Source organism: Apteryx mantelli, chromosome 15 (genome assembly GCF_036417845.1).
Source record: "Apteryx mantelli isolate bAptMan1 chromosome 15, bAptMan1.hap1, whole genome shotgun sequence".
Taxonomy (NCBI): Eukaryota; Metazoa; Chordata; class Aves; order Apterygiformes; family Apterygidae; genus Apteryx; species Apteryx mantelli.
In genome coordinates this window covers 25499758-25520744 of record NC_089992.1, presented here as the reverse complement: position 1 = coordinate 25520744, position 20987 = coordinate 25499758, and the positions used below count along the sequence as shown (strand labels likewise).

The 20987-nt window shown below is 50.1% G+C and overlaps 1 protein-coding gene across 2 annotated transcripts; it reads right to left on the bottom strand.

The window, feature by feature from the left end:
- Positions 1 to 1583: 1583 nt before the first annotated feature.
- Positions 1584 to 20762, bottom strand: SNX1 (sorting nexin 1). 2 transcript variants are annotated; one of them, XM_067305924.1, is made up of 15 exons: positions 20604 to 20762; positions 14898 to 15000; positions 13879 to 14015; positions 12530 to 12596; positions 11266 to 11309; positions 9075 to 9216; positions 8484 to 8562; positions 7642 to 7717; positions 6435 to 6548; positions 6189 to 6282; positions 5346 to 5551; positions 3654 to 3797; positions 3070 to 3150; positions 2460 to 2531; positions 1584 to 1990 (listed from the first exon to the last, which is right to left on the bottom strand). In XM_067305924.1, the coding sequence occupies exons 1-15, from the start codon at positions 20745 to 20747 to the stop codon at positions 1940 to 1942; spliced, it is 1554 nt and encodes a 517-aa protein (XP_067162025.1). In that variant the 5' UTR covers positions 20748 to 20762; the 3' UTR covers positions 1584 to 1939. The 2 variants fall into 2 exon arrangements, with proteins under 2 accessions (XP_067162025.1, XP_067162026.1); XM_067305925.1 differs by lacking the exon at positions 3070 to 3150.
- Positions 20763 to 20987: the final 225 nt, after the last annotated feature.

The window sequence follows — 20987 nt, the reverse complement described above, 5'->3', positions numbered from 1 at the left end:
GAAGCTACTGCTCAGGAGATGGTTGAGCTGTTAAGAGCAGGATATAAGTCATAGCATTGTTCAGACCTCTCCTCCTTGGCTCAGGGCTTCCAGATGCTAGTTTCTCTGTTAGGACTGACACGTCACTTAGTTAAAGGGCACAGGGATCTCTGCCCAGAAGCAGCAGGAGTTTGCTTTGCCATTTCCAGGTTCTTCAAGCTCCTAGTATGCAGCAAGGGAAGCAGAGGAGGAGCGAGGGAGAGCTAAGTGGCCTTAGAACAGTGTTCAAGCTGCTCTCACCCAAAGTCCCCACAAATACCTGCACCCAGGGCCCATAACTGCTATAAGCACCCTTAAGGACAGCACCTGGGAGCTCACACAAGATGCTTTGTACAGCTTTAACCTCCCTTTGTTTCATGGGAAGTTCTCTACTGCAAGACAAAGCCAGCTCAGCCCAGCTCCTGCAGACAGAGGCACTTGGCAAGCAAAGCGTGCTATCTTTGGGCACTTCAGCCTGGCAGAGAAAGGAGCCCGTGCTGGGCTGCTCAGGGGAGGGGTGATGCAGGACACAGGATCCTGCCATGTAGGGTGCTAGTTGTGACACAAGGGCAGCGCAGCTCTTGGCTGTGCTTGGGAGAGGAGTGGTGGCTGCCCACAGCAATAGCTCAGCCTGGGATGGGCACATACCGCATTGCTCCACTGAGCTTTCTTGTGGACACTAGGGAAACCCTGCTCTATCAGGACAAGGGGAAGGGGAAGTTGATACAGGCTAGCTTTTTTTTATTATTATTTCCCCCCTCTCAAAAAAAAAAAACCACAAAGAATCAGTATCAGTTTTGATCATGTCTGCTAAGAACATAACTGTCTGCTCCGAACATAACTGTCTGCTCCCAGAGCCAAGCCCCGTACCAAGACAGCTTCTTCAGTGAGAGGAGCTTCAAGCACAGTTGCCAGCTGATCACCTTGCATTTCCCCTGCTCCTAAAGCCAGCAGCTCGCAGCAGCATCCTTGGGCTGACACCTACTGTCATCCCAACAGCTTTTGAAGGAGCAAGAGCTGCCCACCTACAGCAGCACTGCAGCCTTATGAGAAGTCTGTGCTACCTTGGGCACTGTCTGCTTCCCCCACAGTTGACAGAGGCCCAAAGGAGAGGCAAGACTGAGTTCATTGCATGCAAAGTTGTGCCACCTTGGAGCCTGGCTGAGCTCAGAGCTCAAGAACAGCAGCCTGTCCTTATGCTTAAAACAATTGAGAAGGCTAAAGTTTAATCAGAAGCCAAGACAGATGGCTCAGGCAGCCTCCAAGGTCACAGGTTTCTCAACAACACCACACTGCACCTCAAAGCACCAGGCACCATTGCCTCCTTCTGCATCCACACGTGGAGCTCTTGGGCAGGACACACAGCTAAGCAGAGCTTGGTACATGCTGAACACAGAGGGCCATGCTGGGCTGGCAGCACTGCCTTTGAGGGGGCCAAGCCCTGGCTCTGCTGGCCTTCAGGGCACCTCAAACACTCTATAACACAGCCTCTTCCCTCCAGCCATTACACCTCCCTGCCCCAGCCCAGGCAGCTCCCATAAACAACAGAACAAGCTTGTCTGCCCTGATATAAGTTTTATTACATAATCTTAATGGCACTGCAGGAGTAAGATAGTCATTAGAGCCCTAAAACCCAGGCTGAAAAATATACATTTACATATATCATTAACTCCCCCACTCACTCTTCATCTACTGCAGGGCTGGTCTTAAAGCAGGAAACTAGTTTCTCTTCAGTAAGAAAATATATGTAGCTAAATGAAAAATATACAGTTAGAAGAGTTACTGGCTTATAAGCTGCTTGTTTGGGGGGTTAAACCTCTACCAGCTCCAGAGTGTTTAACTAGGGTTCGTTCATGTGTAAAAGACAGAGGTATAGTGTATAAAAAGGCAAAGTTCAGGTACACTCGTCTGCTTGGTCCAATTAAGAAATTGCCTTTGCTTCAGGTAAGAATGCTTCCCAGTACTTCACCAGCTGTAGAGAGAGAAGAGAGTCAGGAGTCAGCAGTCACTCTGCCAACACAGTTCAAGCTCATAACAAACAAGCTTTCCACAGGCTGAGTTGAGAAGTGTTCAGTGGAGGCAGAAGCCCATCCCCAGTGCACACCAGGAGCTTGGCTCAGCTCTGCCGGGGTCACGTATGCAGCCCAAAAGTCAGGCCCGAAGCAGAGTGTGACACAACAGCTTGTATTTTGTACCAAGTAGCTTTCCCGTTGGGCGCTGTGATGAGTCAAGACTGTGGGCAGAGGCTCCAGTCCACGGGGGTTCATCCCTCCCCACCCCATGGTGGTTGGGAGGAGCAGGATACACCCACCCCAGTAGCTCATGCAGGGTGCAACCTCACACTGCTTAGATATGATAGCAGAAGTCCTTCTTCAGAAGGGGCTTGCCAACGCTACTCAGACAAGGGGAGGACTGGCTGCAAGCAGGCTAGGGATACTGACCTGTTGCTGAGAGTTTAGTAATGTCTCAAGGTATTTAGTCACGTGGTTTCTGAAGTCCTTTGATTTCTCTTTCTGCAAGAGACAGTTGCATAAGTAGGTACAAATCTGAACTAACCACTGAAGCCCTCCAGCCTGGTGTACGGGTGTGGGGATGGGACAGGATTTTCCTGTTCCTCCTGGGACCCAGTTGGACAGTCTCAGCTGCCCACACACTGAGTGACCAGCAGCAGCACGAGAACACGAAACAGAGGATCGAGTTCACCTGCTGGCTGTGAGCTGGTGAGCAGCAGGACAGATCAGCAGGCTCTGAGGATCTTGGCAGATCTGCCTTCATTTTAATGGATATGCTTATTTGCATACCTTGAGCAGGAGAAAAAACCCTCTATCCAAAGACAGCAGCTGTCTGCAATAGTACATGCCCCACTCAAACCTGTCTGGATTTGCAGATATAGCCAGCTGCTCTATAGAAAGTGGGGTTAGGAACCAAGATGACACCTTGGCTAGGCCAGGCTGGTGTTCCCAGCTGAGACACCAAAGCCAGCTAGGCCAGCTCAGCCCCCACAGTCCCCTCCCAGGCTTGAGAATTGCTTAGGAGCTGGGACTAACCTACCTCAAACCGTATCACTTCCTTGCGGATCACAGCAGAAATCCGTTCAAAGTCCCTTTCGTATTGTGTCACACGAGACTCCCACTGCAGAGAGAGGAAGTGGGCTGTTTCCAGGGAAGGGGAGGTGAAGCTTTCACTCCCTCCGAGGGTGGCTTTGTAGCCAGTGACTGTTCTCAGCTGGGAGGCACCCCTGGAGCACAGCCCCCTAGAGGCCAGCACTTCTGGTCCTCACATCAGCTCACTGCCATGGCAAGCAGCACCTGCTGCACCACCTGCACTCAGTGCTCAAGCATGCTGCAAGCTCAGGGACTGTTATCAAGAAAGCCACATATTGCCACACGTGAAGCAGGACTGCGAGCAGCCCCTCCTGCAGCATCTGTGGATTCCTGTAGGGCTTGCTAGAAGCTGGCGTTTCCTTTGTTACAAGCCTGGCAATTGCTACGTGGTCCTTCAACTCAAAACACCCTCTTCTAAAGAGAAGGGGGAGCAATTCCAGTACTGCTTGGCCTAGAGCAGCGCGGCCACAAGCTATGACTGAGCAGCATGCATGGAGCCCATTAGAGACCACAGCACTCCTCACCCCTTACCTCTGAGATCTCTTCTTTGGCCTGCTGCAGCTTGTCAGGTTTGTTGGCCCAGAGCAGCCTGGCCTCCATCTCCCTCTTCTTCTGCAGCATGGTCTGGGCATCCTGCCATCTCTGCCAGGTCTTCATGCGCTGGTCAAAGGCTCCCTGAAAGGAAGGAGCAGAGAATGAACTGGCATGCCCCCAAGCAGGCTGTAAGCAGCACACAGGAGAGTCATAAACACGTGCAGAGCTTTACCAAGCTAGTCCACAAGCAGCATGGCTATGCCCTCTGCTGCTGCTCACTTCTGCCCTCTGCCACCTCACCAGTAGACAGCTGCAAGAAGCACTGCTGACAGCAACACCCATGCCTTTTTCTCCCTGCCACCCCACTAGTGAAGGAACCCAGGTGTTGTATCAAGCAATTAGTGCTTCAAGAGCAGCTTTGGAGGCCTTCCCCTGCCTGGAGGGGCAGCACAGGTTCTGGCTACCTACTCTAGGGCTTGACAGGAGACAGCTGTGGGGAAACCCCACAGCTAAGCATGCAGTTCAGCACAAGCCTGGACAGGTCTGAGGCACCTACTGAACTGGCAGTATCCCAAACACTAAGCTTGCTCCATCTCCAAGCTCTGCTGTATTCTCCTTTCAGTACATGGGGCCTTCCATCAAGAATTGCCAGTGCAAGAAACTGCCTTTGCCAGTCCTGCACTGGATCTCCAGCATTAGGTCCTGCTGTCCTGGAGCAAGGCTGCCTTTAGGTACACAGAGCTAAGTGCCTGCAGCACCTGCTGACCACGAGTCACTGCAGAGCACTCAGGCACTAAATTCCAGGCATTTGGCAGGAGGCTGATGATTTTAGCAGATCAATGCAAATCACTAGCCCAAGCAAGAAAGATCCATTAGACTTCTGAATGCATCCAGCTAGACTGTGGGGAAGAGCTAGAAGAGGCAGAAAGCAGTGTCTGATAGCATGGTCAGGACAGAGGAGCCAAGAAACAGGTGAAGTCTTAGGTAACACTACAGTTTTACTGGAATATCCAAGATGTCTCTTATTACCTTAAGCCCTAGAGATCTGTCCTGCTCTGGAGCATGCACACCTCCCAGTACAGAGGAGGCTGACAGACCAAGGAACTCAGCCTAGCCTCAGGCTTGTACCTACTTAATAGGCTTTCTTCTGGTCTTTGCAGCCTCAAGAACTAACTGCTTGGAGACAGGACAAGTTTTGGGCAGGAGCAAGTTAACAGACTTTCAGGCTTACAGCTCACTTGGGACTTATTTCTGTCAATCTCCAGCAATAAGCAGTGCATGCCAGGCAGGCCACACACTCTTCAAAGCTCTGGCTACTCCCCAGTAGAGACTGTCAGATCTATTTGTAACTCAGGTCATGGGTTAGCAATTTAGAGCCTCTGCAGTAGCTGCAGCCTCTACCTCTGAATGGCTAGAGACCACCTATGAGCCACAACCTGTTCCATATTCCCCCTGGAGAACAGCACAGACAGGCCTCATCTACCTTACTTTTCCGATCTGAACAGAGTCCAACACATGCACAACTCAACAAGCAGCAAGTCTGCCCTCTGCCTGGAGAGATATACAGTGCCCTGTGTTTGTATTTAGGGAACCAGCTGCCTCCTGGCATACTTAAGCCTAAGAACTGTGCTAGGACCAGCAGCGTATTCTAGAGCTTGGCTCTGAGGATTGTGCCAAAGGAGTGCTTACCCTTACAACTGAGAGAAGGCGGATGTAGTCTCCCAGGAGCTCAGCCAGGAGGAAGAAGTCATTGTTAGCCTGTTCCTGGTGCAGCTGTTCAATCTTCTCTTCCACCTCAGCCAGCTGGGACAGTGCCCGGGATAAGGCCGTGTTGTCCTCCGAGCTCCCCAGCATGGCCAGACTCTTTGCAAATTGTGCTGTATTCAACGCTAGCTCTAGTGAATGGAATAAAAGAGTCAACCGATTGGCCTTGCTCTGCTGGGTGCCCTGCAAGTAAAGCCCCATCCTACAGTGTTCAGCCTGGAGGCTGCTATGGGAACTGCTTTTCTGTAGCCCCAATAGACACCAGCAGGCCCTGCTGCTGGAAGAGCCAGCACTGTCTCACAGTCAGAACTGGCAGCTTCTGCAGCCCAGCGGGAGGAGGGCTAGGCAACTCCAGCCAGGAAGAAGGGAAGTGGCAGAGTGGGAGGAAAGGCACAGATTCGCAGAAGTCAGCCAAAACATGCAGAGGAAGAAAAACATCCCTGCTCCCCGCCAGAGGATAGCTTGGAATCAACAAGAAGATCAGCTCTACTCAGGTTTGCTACAGCAACAGCCTTCACCCAGCAGGACACTGGTTCACTTTAACATTGTGGTCCTGTCCAGTCCTACAAGCTTAGAAGATGTGGAGTCATCATTTTACTTCCATTGCCCCAATTAAGGGGACAAGAGTCATTTATAGCAAGGGAGCAATGTCACATCTTCTCAGAAGTGCCTCCTAGGGCACCTACTTGCTGGCGACCTCCAGTCAGGCATTGCCAAGGCTTAACTGTTATGGCTCAAGCTACAGCAGAGCAGTACCAAGCTCATTACCTTTCCTGTGGTTCACCAGCGTTTCCACAACAGCATGTAACTTCCGTAGCCGCTGCTCCTCACATTCCACCTCCTGCAGCTTCTCCTCGAACCACTGAAATGGATGAGCCCAGAGCCAATTCTCACAGATGGCACCACCACATAGCTGTGAGCTTTACTGGTATCTCACAGCCAAAGCTTGAGCTGGTGGGCACACACAGCTCTAAAGCAAGGAAAAGGACAGCCTGGAGGTGTCCAAATACTCACTATGTCCGATTCATTCATCTTGATGGTCATTTTACTGACAGCATCAGTAGCTTTATTGAACATCTTCAGTATACCTGCACCACTCAGGGCCTGGGTGCCTACTGCTCTTGGCAGCTATAAAGAAGCAAAAAAGTTTGCTTTGTCAGGAGATGAAAGTAGCTTTGAGAACCATCACAGTGGTGTCACTCTCCCTGTGGCATTCATGTGGATCCCTTGACTGCAGGGTTTCTGCATGCAGCTCTATGCACGGTATCTGGGGCCAGTCTGTTCCGCTTAGCTGAGGTAACACAGATCTTTAAGAACCATCCCTGCTACTTGAATCCCTGCAACTGGAACCAAGAGCTGCCCAAGCTGGCCCAGGTCATGTAAGGACAAGAGAAGTGCTTTGGAGCATCTCTCCAAGAGCCAGCAGCAGTTTGCATTCCCGGGGACACTACAGTAGAGCAGTGCCTTTGAGGCCGAGTAATACTCTATGCCAGCCATGACTACTTCTCAGACTGCTGGTTAGAGTGGATGCAGCTCTAAGTGAGGCTTCTCCATGATGCATGCTCCTATGAGAGCCCTTCAGCACAATGTTAGTCAGAATCACACAGACTGGAGTTTCCTAGGGCTCAGCCTCAAAGAGGTTCTGCTTTCTCCACAACAGGTGCTCTGTTTCAGTGCAGTTGTACTCTCAGTGGAGCAGCAGGGACCACATCAAATATGCGGTTCCAGAAGGAGCCAGCTCTACCCAGGGATGTCCATTCTAGCTGCAATCCAAGTAACTCATTCAGTTCCTACAATTCTAGTCCGAGGTGGAAGTTTAGCACAAGCAGACAGCAAACAGGACAACCATCAAGTTAAATGACTAACATCTGAGCACCAGGCCAAACTAGCACCAGTTTCCCCTCACTTCCAAGCAGCAGGCTAGACTCCTATCATGGATTTCATAGGACAAAGACTACCCACGCTTTCAAAGTGTCCCCCCTCCTGTCATGACTTAAGCAGGCTAGGCCAGAGCTCATTATCAGTGTACAGTGCTTAGATAAGCATTGACACACAAGAAAAGGAGTCCTGTTCTTGTCACTGCTGGTTAAGAGCTCTTCCAGGATTCTGCTGCTTCTTGCTGAGAAGAGCCTTGAAGCGTCATGCCTTGCTACCTTCTTGGATACCATTTCCTTCTCTACTTCCAAGGTACTTGTTGCTAACACTACTCCACAGTACTGACCTCCTCTTTTTCCAAGAACTCCCTGACGTCTGGGTCCTGTAGCATTGTTGGATGGCTGACAACTCTCCGAAGGTACCTGCAGAGTGGAACATATCAGGAGTTACTTCTGTTGTAGCAAACTTGGCTCTGAGCAACTCCATTGAGCTGTAGTGTGTGCAAGTCAGCTGCACCACACTTGTTATTTACTCTGAAATGGCTAAAAGTCAGGCTCAACAAGCTGTTCTCGCCCACCCACCACACAAGAGTCTTGCTTCCCTGGGGACTCTAGTGAGACCTAGTTCAAGACCAAACCTACCAAGTTTTTGATTAATACTTGGGACAATCAATAGCAAGTTACTCAAGATGCAAGACTGGATCTTGATCAGTTGGCCTCTTTAACAATGACATTTCTACCAGCCCTTCAGAGGACAAACTGGAGGTGAACAGCATCCTGGTGCTAACTACAGCAGTCAGTACAGGTGGCAGAGCAGAGGCCACTGGTGGGCTGTGTAGTCAGGGTGCCAATTTTGGGAAAGCCTGAGTTGTTCTTCACCTGATCTGCACTGTTTGCACCACTACTAAACACCCACATGTGAGCTAATGAGACAGCTCCATTTTACAACCTGCATTGTCAGTGGAGTTTGGTCAGCCTCTGACCAAATCCCAGCGAGGTCTTTTGAAGCAGGAGTTAATTTTAGAGTGAAAGTAATTCTCTGTAGTTGTAACTCTTCAGTGGCCTCCAGCTTCACTGCAAACCTAGAAGCAGACTGCTTCTCATGTAGGGAGGAGAGTGCAGCCAGTCTGACCTTTCAGAGGTCCCTTGCTTGGCTCAGGCACGAGGGGATAGTTGTTTGGATCTGTACCTCTCTAGAGCAGCCCGTCTTTTTTCTAGGAACTCTGCAGAGGAGGAGTCTTCTTTCCCAACTTTCACTTTGGTCATTCCTAGCACAGGAGGAAGATACAATTAATGAGTGGCTTCAGCTGAACACACAAGGTAGTGAGGTCTGTTACAGACTATCAGCATGACTGCAGAAGCTGGGCTTTTTACAATAGAAATTAGACCTTACATCAGCAAGAACTAGCTGGATAATTAAGATTTGCTTATACCTATGTCTAGCAAAAGTCTACATCCAGAGAAGAGGCAGAGCAAGGCCAGGCAAGACTGGAAGGGTTACAAGTCTGGACTCAAGTGAACAGCAATTCAGTTACAGTGCAGAGCATGTTTCACTCGATATCAAGTAGATGCAGAGCCATCTGAACTCAAAGCTTTAAGCCCAGAGCCCTGCTGATTCCATACTTATAGCTTTGTCTGCACCACAGCATTCTGATTATTTTTACCAGCCTCCTTCCATCTACTTCTTTGCAGCTATCCCCCTCAGGTCTGGGACTGCAGGCAGGAGCTCCACATCAGAAGGACCAGTTCTAGAGCAGTGCTCGGCACCTCTACTGCTCACCTATGAGACTCTTCTCAGGTGGTGGAGGAACGATGAACCCATTCTGGGCATGCTTCTCCGACAGCTTCTCATAGAGACCCAGAAAGTCACTGAATCTCCTTTTCACTGAAAAGTGCTTGCTCCTGAACATTGGTAGGCTTGTCTGGGGGAAGAGATGAAAGTCAGATCAGGCTTGCCCAAGGAAGCTGTCCCTACATACACAGCCTCAAGAGCATTATTTGTGCTGTCAATTTTGAGGGAGGAGATAGGACAACTTGAGCTCTGTGGGATGAGGAACAGGCAAGCTAAACTGAGCAAGCTTTGGCCTAGGCTTTCAGGAACTCACCTCCTAAGAGTTCTCCTCAGACTAAGCAGCAATACTAATGCTACTAAATAACAGAGCAGCTGTTACTGTGGCCACAGACTGCTTAGTAAGCCCTGCACATGGCCTAATCCCACCATCCCTGCTTTCCACAAGAAGGGGGACCATTGCTAGGGTGACAAGCTGTAACCTAAGACTACAAGGGCTACCAGTGGCTTTTGACAATGTTACCAAGGTGGGACTGAAGGTTAACAAATCCACTAGCTCCCTTCGCATGCCAGCATTTCAGACTGCAGAAAGCAGTGCCTACCATGAAGTAGGCAGGAACGGGCTGTGGCAGCACATACCAGAGGCCTTCAGGCCTCTTTCATGCTCCAGCATAGGAGGAAGTGCCATTTGCATTCCTGCACTTACCACTGGTAGACTAGCTCACTCAGTCTCTCGCAAGCCATCTCTCCAGATAACCCAAGGGTTATCATAAAGGTCCCTTCCTACCTCAACCATTATGCGATTCCGTGAGCAATGCCACAGCTACTTATGCTCCATGTGCTTTCACCCATGGCAGAGCTGGGCACAAAGTGGGAAAGTCACACTACTGTGGATGCAGAAGGTTGAGACCGGTACATGGCAGCAGTTTCAGCAATATGATGAAGCTAGCCTAGGAAGCTCAGTGCTATTTGGACCTGTCATTCAGCAGGGCAATTGACCTGGGGAATTCCCAGCAAGTCAATAGGTCAGTCTGATTTTCAGCTCCAGTTAGACAGAAGTTGTGGACCTACAGTGTGATGTGGCAGCTGCTGGCTTCCTACACAAGGAGTGCACCCATACGCCAGGCTTTGGATACCTGGCACTACCAATTTCCATTTCTCTAGGGGATCAACTCCACTTGACCCCTTCAGTTCACTTTGCTCACAGTGAGGAAACCATCCCAGAAAATATGGACTCCAGCTACAGCACATCACTTACATGATTATCACCAGTACCTCCCATCATCTCAATGTCACTTTACAACCATCAAGTACAAGTGAAAGGATCTTAGGATGTGCCGTAAGAAGTCCTAAAAACCAGGACAAGAACGATAGTCTTTGGACTGGAGTATTAATGTCTGATAGACAAGAACACTCAATTTAGCCAGACACCCAAAAGGGTTGGCAGTCACTGTGGTAACTCAATTCCTTTGAATGGCATTGCCTATGCCATGCCTAAGCTGAGCCAATCAGCCGTGGAGGGGCAGCATTGCTGGATTTCTTCTCCAGCTCTACAGCCAGAGGTAGAACTTGAACAAGTCCAAGGCAATACAATGCTCCTCTACTCCTGTAGTCTAACAGTTGTTGGACAAATACACAGGAACAACTTTTCTGCAGAGCTCAGAACAAGCACCCCACAGCTGCAAGCACAGCAGCTGATCCTGAAGGCCAAGTTTCTTGTTACTAGCCTAGGAGAGTAGGTCCTGACAGCAAACTAGTTACAGCAATAACTCTTCAGCAAAAGCTGAGCTGAGTACAGATCACCTTAATCTGATGTGACCATCGACACACAACCACTAGCAACAGAGCTAGAGCAGAACAGAGCCTGGGGCTCTCCCTAATGGAGGTCATTCCTGCTGCTCACTCCAACGCTGAGCTGGGAGATCAGTCAGGGCTGCAATGATGTAACTGGCTGAAGTCAAGAGTGTTCTTTCAAATAGGTTCAAAACCTGCTTCTCAGCTAGGCTCATCCTTTGGTCTGTAGGAGTGCATTATAACTCATGAATCCCTTGTAACAAGGTATTCAGGCCTCCTGTATTTTTAAGGTCACCATTGGCATGGCTAGGGAAAGACACACTCCAGCTGCCTTGAAGTGGGGAAAAAATAAGGGCATCCTATCACAGCAGTGATGAGTTAGACATACCTGTGTTGATACTTTGTAGGCTACATATGCATTCATGCCATCACCTACGGAAAACAGAAACAAGGCATTAGTATCCCAAGGCTAGCCCCTTCCACCATCACCTGGATGTTTCAAGAACTCCAAAGCACAAGTCTCTAGAGACCTCCTGGCATTCGCCTACTTTACTGGTTCTGACATTAGTCCTGATGAAGCAACAGAGCTCTGCATCCTCACACAGAACTTCAGGCAGCATCTCATTGCAGGACCCTGGACCCCTGCCCATTAGGCATTTCCCCGACCTGGCTGCTTGGGACTGCTGAGCCCTCCTTTTACTTCCTAAGGCAGCAAGCACTGACAATCAGTCACTTGTTACACTGACAGCATTTGGGCTAACTCCACACATCTGCTCAGAACATAACAATTCAGTGGCTGTACGGCACATGAAGTAGTCTATTCAGAGGATGCAAGTCAGACGGCCCCTGACTACATGTGGTTTGATTCTGAGACATCACAGGCAGTTTCCTCCAGCTAATACAGAAATCCCTTTGTTTGGCAGAGGAAGGGTTTACCTGGTAGTTCAACTGAAGGGCATCCTCAGAAGTCTGATGCTACCCCTAAAATACCTCCAATTTACAAGTCAGTGCACCTTCCAACTCCAGAACTCATAAGCCAAGAGTTGGAACAAGCTGCCACAAGCGAGGCTGCTTTGCTGGCTGGGACCAGATGCTACCTAGAATTCTGCACCCCAGGGACAGCCACATAGCTGGTCAAATTGCTCTGATCCCCACCGTCAACACAGAAAAGGCCTCTTGCTTCTCAGCGCTCCACAGCTGCTAGACAAGATGGCAGAGCATGGAGCAAGGCGCTTAGTTTGAGTGTAAGGCAATTCTGCCTCTTCCCTGCCAGCCACACAAAGGACGGTGCTTCCTGGAGATCAAGTAAAGTTGCACACCACAGCCGTAGGCACTGAACTCTGCTAGTACAAGCATCATATGACCTCCCTCCCAAAATGTGCTCCTGGCTCCCCACTTTTGAGGTGCTTGACTTTACAGAGCCTGCTTCTGCCTTGCTTCATTTGGGATAGAGATTTTTTTTTGCTTTGTTTAGCTTCACTTCCTCTAGATCTTGGAGGAAGCTTTGGGGAAGTGAGTGATCAAGTTTGTGCTTGCAGAGGCAGCTCAAAAGCTGGAACTGTGTCACATGGAGATAACATCTGCATTCAGTCCTACTGCTGAGCCTGGCCTAACTCAGCTTCATCATTCAGCAGAACAGGATGTTAACTCACCAACTTTCTCTGGGTCACTCACTCCTACTGTCAGCTCAAATTTGTCCTCCTGTTCCTCTTCTTCCAGCTGTTTGGAGTAAGGACAGAGTGAATTAAATCCAGAAATCCAGGCTTCAATCTGCTCCAAATTACAGAACTGCATTGATCAAAGTGAGCTTGTCATAGTGCAAAGGCATCTTTGGTACTTAAATTTGGCCAAGGCTATTTGTAAAGCCCTTAGGCTTCTGACTTGTGCTGAAGCTACCTGTTCCAAGGATCCCAAATTGGATTTGACCTTACAATGCTACCTGCACAGACTGATGGGCAAACTGCTACAGTGATAAGCTGAAAATCTGCAGAGTCCACTCTCACTCAGCTCAGTACAAAATTAGTTCCTTTTAGCTCTTTTACATCACAATTTCAGTTCTCATCTGAAACCACTTAAGATACTGAGCCTGTATAGAAGACAAGGTACACTGTGTAGGCATAAGGGGACAAGAGCCACCATAGCAACCAGCAGATCCAGTTTGAACAGGTCTTTCAATCATACCCCGATAGACTAAAGGCTAGTGGGTGACTATGCCAGCAATGCCACCTCCAACAGACCCACAGAGGCTTCAGGCTTACTTAGAGAGCATTGCAGTCCTGTGTTAGTGGAATGGTGTTAAAGGACTGGATGAAGCAGAGCTGAGACTGAATCCAAACAGCCTTTGGCTTAATAGCCTGAAGGTCACAGCTTAACAGTTCACTGATGACTTCAGCACCCTGTCCTAGCTGTGCATTGCTTCCTTACCTAAGCAAGTCCAAAGCCAACTTGAGATGCTACTCCTGACAACACTGTAGTAAGTCAGTCCTCGTAAGCTCAATGGTGGTCAGGGCAGAAAAGGAGCACTTGCCCCTGAAACAGGTTTATTCTCCCTACAGGAGAAGGCCTAGATTCAACCAAATGCCATTTGATTAACTGGACCTGGCAACCAGACTACAAGTTCCACTTAAGGACCCTGCACCTAGGACAATTCCCCTCTCCCCAAAGAAATTACACCACTTGCCCCATCTGCAGCAATACAGGGTGCTAGAGCTCCGAGTCAGAGCTCAGGACCAGATCAGCTGCTTGATATTTCAGCACTGGAAGCAGTCTGCACTATCATGCTTCTACATGAGCAAGAACGCTGTCAGACTGACCTGAACCCCATTTCAGGGGTATCAGTCTCAGACTGATGGCCTAAGATAAGAGCCAGGACATCCAATATGCCAATTACATTAATTGCATCATTTAAGATGCATGTTTACATCTGAGTAAACATACAGGTTTCTGCCAATTACAGTCCCAAACCAGTAGGGCAAGTTGGAAAGCTCAGAGCAATTCTCACCTCCTCATAGCTCTTTGGAGGGTTTCTAGAAGAGGAGCTTGCAGCTACATCTAATGGGGGGGCAGGATTGGATGCTTTGGCCAGTTCCTTCTTCTGGTTGTTTTGCGTGCTGTCTAGAGACAACTCTACAGTGGCATCTGTCAAGAGAAGTTTGCAAGGGTCAGCCTCTCTGCTTTGTGTTACTGAAAAGGTAATTTCAATGATCTTGGAGAGGTTCATGAGATCTAGGGAGTAACAATAGACAATCAATTATAATATCCATGGGAGGGCATCTGTAAGCATTGAGAAGAGCATGACTTGATGCATCTTTCACTGCAGGAAGAGCATTTGATCAATCCCGCTGGAGAACATCAAGTTAATCCAGAATGCTGCTAGCAGCAGCAACTAGGCACTAGAACAACTAGAACCAAGCTTGATTTTACATGGCATATACACCAGCCTGGAAGGTAGGCTCCTTCCCAGTACACTTCTCCACCTAGAGGAAGTCAAAACTGTCCAGAAGCTGACTCTTCTTTGGATGCCTCTGCCAGAGGGGTCCCACCTAGCCAAGGAACAGGAGAGCTGTGCAAGGACTGGCCCTTCTTGTTTCCCCTCAGTGAGGAATATTATGTTTTCTGTTGCTTGGGAACAGCCATATCTCAACTAGAGATACTTCCTCCACCTGCATGGAGGTGGGAACAACACAAGCCTTTTAACTCTGGAAGGGCACTCACTGCCTTAACAGCTTAAGATGACAAAACTAAAGCAAACCAAGTTTTTAGGCCTCTTCAGCTCTGAAGCAGTTAATCCTGCTGCGTGATTATGCTAGAGACCTGGAGGAGGCTACTCTGACCTTCCCAGAAACACCACTAGAGCTCACTGCTTCCAGAGTAGACTGGAACATAAGTTAGAGAGATAAAAACTTGGGATAAACATGAATAAGCATGGTCTAGCCATAAGCAGGTCATGGCTAGAAGGGAGATTACTCCAGGCTTAGATTTCAGAAAGCCCCAGTAAATGCTCAACAGATACAGACTCACCTGCAAATAAGTCCTGATCATCTTGCTCTACAGGAACCCCATTCTCTTTGGAGCTGCTGCTCACTGGGAGCAGAGATTCCCTTTTTGGTGCTATGGGCTTGCTCTGTAAAAGAATTAAAAGCACATAAGAGGTTGTTTACACTGAGGAGTGGAGGTTGGAAGACCAAACAGGGCCACCCCCCCCCCTTCTAGCCAGCGCCACGCAGGGTCAATACTATGAATCCTATAAACTATAGGCTTGAGCACAGTGGCCAGGGACATTACAGACTGCCTCCCCTCTACCAGCCCTTGAGCTTTAGCATCTCTGCCAGCAGAGTTACACCAAGGCTTCTCAGCAGTTAAGGATACCAAGAATATCACCAAGAATTTCAGAGCTAGTGTCTACCCCAGTTTTCAGCAGAACAGGGGCACCTAGCAGATCACTAGCACATGCCAGTCCACAGGCCAAGCGTCACAGGTGTAGTCCTTCAGCTACAGGCTTTGGGAGTGGCAGGCAGTGAAGTGCACACACATGCTCCTGTTCATGACACCCACAATAGACTTGGCCATGCTAATTCCAGGTAATGACTTGCATATCAGCATTAACGCGGCATCAGGCCAGATGGGCAATGTTAGGGCGCCTTGTGCACTTGGCAGTACCAGGCTGAGCATGCCGACAACAGAAGATCCCTTGGGAAAGCTAAGCTATTGCTACTTGTGGCAGAGGCCTGCAGCGATTTGCTTGCCGATAGGCATCCACTGGCAATCAGCCATGGACCACAGGAACCTTGTTAGCAGCTCAACTTACGTTAGCAGTTCAACCACTACCACAGGCTGAGCTGCCCTTCCCTAGAGGGCCAATTAAGCCCTGTGTGAAAGAAGCTGGGTTATGCTTTAACACAGCAGTTTCCTTCCACTTCAAAGTAGCACCAGAGCAGCTTCTGAACTCTCTGCTTCCCCAGCACTGCTGGGAGCCAGCAGTGCTGGTGGTCTCCATTGCACATGGCAGCACTGTCCCCTCCTGCAACACCCCCCACAGCAAAGATGAGGCTACCATGGCTGGATTAAAGCAGGGGCACAGCTCACAGCGTTTGACAAAGCCAGTGTTTTACAAAGTCTTGCACGCTGCACTTTGATTCAAAGCTTGTGCTCTTAGCATGCCACCGAGCTATGGTTCAGCCAGGACAAGCCAGCCTCAAAACCTTGGGCCAGAGACTTAGAGCTGAGCCTGCAGAATGCCACAGCAAACAGCCTCCAGGGCCCACAGGCTTTGCCAGAAGCATCCTGGCTACTAGGAACAGGCTTTGGGACAAAACGAAAGCCTGCCCCAGAGCTTGTATGTCTACTAGTCTGCTACCTTAGAAAGCAATTTCAGCACTCCTGCTACTTGGTTTGAATGGAAGCTACAGGCAAGAGCTATGGACAGTGGTCCCATGAAATCACCCTTCATTTTGAACCAAGACAAGCAAGTACAAGTTATTCTAAACTAGAATCAGAGAGCAAGTGCTATTCTTTAATGTCTTAATGCTGCCAGGTAGAGAACAGAACACTTCTTTGATGGCCAGTACATGAAGTACTATTAGCAGCAACTCTGAACTGACAGGCCATGGAGAGCTTTCTTCAGTAGAAAAACATCACTGGTTTCCATTACTCCTTCAGGAGTAAAGCAGTGCTAACGCAGCTCTTCTGTAAGGTGGGGCCAAGTCTTTGGTTACATAAAACTCCAGAGTGATTTGATGAAAGGTCCTCCCCTATTTTAGGGAGCTTTTCTGGAGGAGGAAGCAGAGACTCGCTCCCAGCTTGGATCAGAACAGTTACAGGCAGGATGCATCAGAGGTATGTTTTCTAGCGATGGAAAATTGAGAGCAGAGACACAAACAGACCCACGGCAAACATCATGCAGAGATGCACAAGTGACTAAGTAAGCCCTGCTCATAGGGGCCAATCTACAGACACGAGCAAGACTGCTTCCCAGTCCCCACAGAGCCCATCAGTTAAAACATCAAATCTATTCCTCTCCAGGCACATTAGGAGCTTACGTACTTCCCAGCACTGCTCACTAGGCCAGGAGCAGGGAGAGTTCAGCACACCTGAGGAGTATCAGCCATTAGCAGGAATGTTTCAGCACTGGTGATGGGTTCACCTGTTTGACCACACTACCTCTAACACAGGATCTTCACCCCCACCTGGTTTTGGCCCTGCTCAAATAGCTTGTTTTGGTGCAGGACCTTCCACATAGTCAAGGATCAGTCTCTTCTTAGCACAGGTTGCTGGTGTGCTTGAGCAATGCAAAAACAAGTGTTCACAGGGATCTTGCAGCAACCTCTGAAAGCTGTTCCAGCAGCCACCCCTCTCCCCCAGGCTTGCACATGAGTGAACAAGAGCACTATCACCACAGTGATACTATGCTGAGCAGACTTCTAGTGGGGGTCATTCAGATCCTCCCCTCCTGCAGCAGGTCTTCAAGCTGGTAAGAAACTCCTATATGGACAAGCTAAGGGAGGCACTGAAGTTTCCCTGGTTGGCCTTTCAGCTCCCAGTTCTCTCCTAGACTCAGGAAGAGTCATCTGCTCCAGTATCATAGCAAGGTTCCTCTTCTAGAGTGACCAGGTTCTTCGTTTGCTTTAAACTTAGTTTCTAAGAATATGAAGTTACTACGCCCTGTTCCTTCTTCTCCATCTGTTACTACAGAAGATGACAACTGTAGCCTCTTTTGGATCAGCCCATGACACTACACCCACAATCTCAGAGGCCTGATTTAGTACACAGCACAACTATCATGAGACCAGGCAAATTAAGTTCCTCAAGTCCCCAAATAAAGCCTGACTTTTTTCTGCTTGTCATGGGGAAGCAGATATCATTTCAGAAGAGCTGACACTTGAATGCATCCCTAGGGAGGATCATGGCCATGCAGTTGTCCTACCTCCATGACCAGACAGATGAGTTCCAGCTCTGGTTATACTTATGCCTGACCCAAACACTTTTGCTGCCTCCTATTTTATGGCTAAACACCTTCAAGCCACCTGAACGCTGGCTGTCATACAGATCTGCCTTACCAGCCCAATTCCCTTGTCTCACAGAAAGTGTTTTGCTAATACTCAAGGGCAGACAGACAAGCAAAGCCAAAAGGTCACAACAGGAAACTGAAGTACTGGTTATGACAGTTGATCCGACAACAACACTAAGCACCTGATAAGCTGCTTTAGCTCAGACTTCAGTTTCTGTGAAGGGCCACTTTATTTGCATGAAAGCCCATGGCAGTTGACACTTGCCTGTTTTGGTAGGCTCCCTCTACCATAAAGCTCTCTTAGAGCAAGCCACATAGCGTGTCTTCCAGTTCTTAAATAAAGGTCTTGAACTTCTCAGGATAAGCACCATCTTCTACTGCCAGCCAGAGGTACCAGCATGGATTGCTTTCTCCCTAACATTGGATGACCAAGATCCTGTCAAGCCAGGATTGCATTTTCCCATATTGTTGTCAGCAATGAGACTCCACTGCTCTGTTACGCCCAGATCAACATGAAAGTTTTGTCCTCAGAAGCACACTCAGGGCAGAATCTAGCCATGAGCAACATCTTCCCAAACCTGCCTATTTCTCTACTACTTAGCCAGCAACAGACTCCTGGCAAAAAGTCTTTTTGCTGCTGAGTGAGCACAGTTCAAGGACATCAGAGCAGCATCAGGTCAGAAGCTTCGTCAGGAATGGTACAGAAAACAGCTACAGCTGAACTCCAGCTTTCTGTGGGTCAGCAGGATGTGGCTTTGCTGGGCCAGCTCCATCCACTGTGACAGACAGGTTTGCATGCTTGCTGCACTACCTGAGACAGTCAGGTCTGCGGTTTCCTTCTGGAGGAAAGGGAAGAGCTGGGCCCGGCCCAGCCAGAAGGGAAAGCGTCAGGGCTGGGGAACTACAGACAGATGAAGAAGCCTTCTGGAGAGATTCTGGCCAGAGACACCAACTCCTCTTGTCTTGCCTGCAGGAACAGAGATGATGAAAAAGCCTGGGTGAAGCAGCCAGGTAGAGGCCATGGTGTCAAAGCTACTCCTCACAGGGGACAACGTGAGGAGCCTCAGCTTGTGGAGCTTAAGAAACCAATCCTAGTCCCTGCAGCATCCACATAACCAGTCTCCTAGAGGAGGCCCCTCTAGTAGGCAAATTCTTGCTCAGTACAGACTCTGAGGCCAAGAACCTGAGGCCAGACCCTGGCTAGGGAGGGGATTCAGTTTAATAAAGCACCAAACGGACATCAAGTCCCCAGCATGCACTGCCTTGCAATGCATGAGCCCGCTTCTGCTTCTGATGCTGCTCTGATGTCCTTGAACTGTGCTCCCTTCAGAGCCCCCACGATACTGTTTTTGGCCCAAGGACTTACTTCAGCAGCAGCTTAGTCTTAACCTGCACTAACTGCTGCATATCTAAACTGCTACTGTTCAGACCCCTCCGGAAGCCTGCGTGACTACCGTACCTGCTGCTCTTCAGTCTGGCAGTCCATGTGCACACTGGCCCATGAGCTAGTCCTCAGCTGCACTTTCAGTGCTAAGTTCCCAGAGACACCTGGCATCAGCTATTGTCAGAGTTACAATGACCTTATTGCAGTCACCAAGATAACCAACTTATTGAACCGTCCCCTCGTACCAGCTCTGTTCAAAGCTGCATCAGTCACTGCTCTAACTTTGCTGCTGCTTACTGTTCAGTGTCTGCAATAAATGCAGGCCCAGTCAGCTGAAGCTGGCAGGAGTTAATGCAAACAGCTTTCAGCAGCCAGAGATTCACAGACACACAAAACTACTAGGAACAAAAAAAACGTGCTATAAACCCCCAGCCATTTACTCCATCACACTCACGTTCGCCAGGTTATTTGTGCAGCAATGCAGTGACCTGCTTTGCTGAACTGATCCAGATGAAGAAGTATCAACTAAACCTTCTCCATACCTTTCATTTCATGGCTGCACAGTTGCTTGTTCCAGTACAAGGCAAGGGCAGTCACTAAGATACTCTTGAGCCTCCCCACTGTGAGGACTTGAGTTACCTCTCCCACACCTCACGGAGAAAGAGCCTCAGCCTCCATTCCAACTCCAAGCAGACAAGCACCAAGCTGGCCATACCGACACTCTCCGAGCCATCGAGGGGACAAGAGCTACCCTCTGGGTAGGAATCCTGGGCACCTCCCTGTGAAGTTAACAGCACTGAAATAGTGGCCTGTACAACGACAAAGCAGGTGCCTTACTCGAATCACACCTCACATCCACGCTTGGGAGAGTTATCTGCTCTCCCCGCACCATCTGTCACTGGTGGGCACTTACCTCACTCGTGTGACACTAACCTCTGCAGCAACACCATAAGGAACCTCAGATGCTTTCAGGAGGAGCAGAACAACTGTGACTGCTCCAGGGAGAGCAGAGAGGCCCGGGGGTCGGCACAGAGATTAGCCCACAGCCCAATTTCCTCCCAAAAAAGAGATTTGGCCCTTCCACACTTCTTTGTGGCACCTTCTTCGACCAAGCCCAGACGATGTTGCAACCACCGGGCGGCTCCATCCCTGTTGCCCAGCGGGAAGCGGGGGCTCTCGCACCGGCGCCTACTGAAAAGGAGCCACCGGGAGCCGCTCCGGCCTGCTCGCTGCCCGGCACCGGCCGCCGGGAAGCGGAGATCGCCCCCGGGGGAGCCGGGGCCAGACCCACCCCCGGGCCAGGGCAGCGGCCGGGCCGGGCCCAGCCCGCACTCACGGTGCCGGTGAAGATGTCCTCGCCCTCCGTGTCGCTGTCGGCCGCCCCCGGCGCGTCGCCGTCGCCGCGGGGCTCGGGGAAGGGCGGGGGGAGGCGCTCGGCGGGGGAGGGGGAGCCGGAGCCGCAGGCGCCGCCCGACGCCATGTCTGCGCGCTGCCGCCGCTTCCGCCTGCGACACCCGTGGCGGAAACCGCCGCCGCCGCCTTAAGGCCCGCGAGGGGGCGGGGCCTCTGGGGCGGGGCCGGCGGGGCCGATTGCATCTCGATTGGCTGGCTCCTCCGCTCTCTCCGCCCTCCCCCGCCTAAGGTAGCCAATGAGCGCCGCCTTTTCCTTCCTCTGGCGGGCGTCGCTCCCTCCCCATGGCAACAGCGGCGAGCTCGGCAG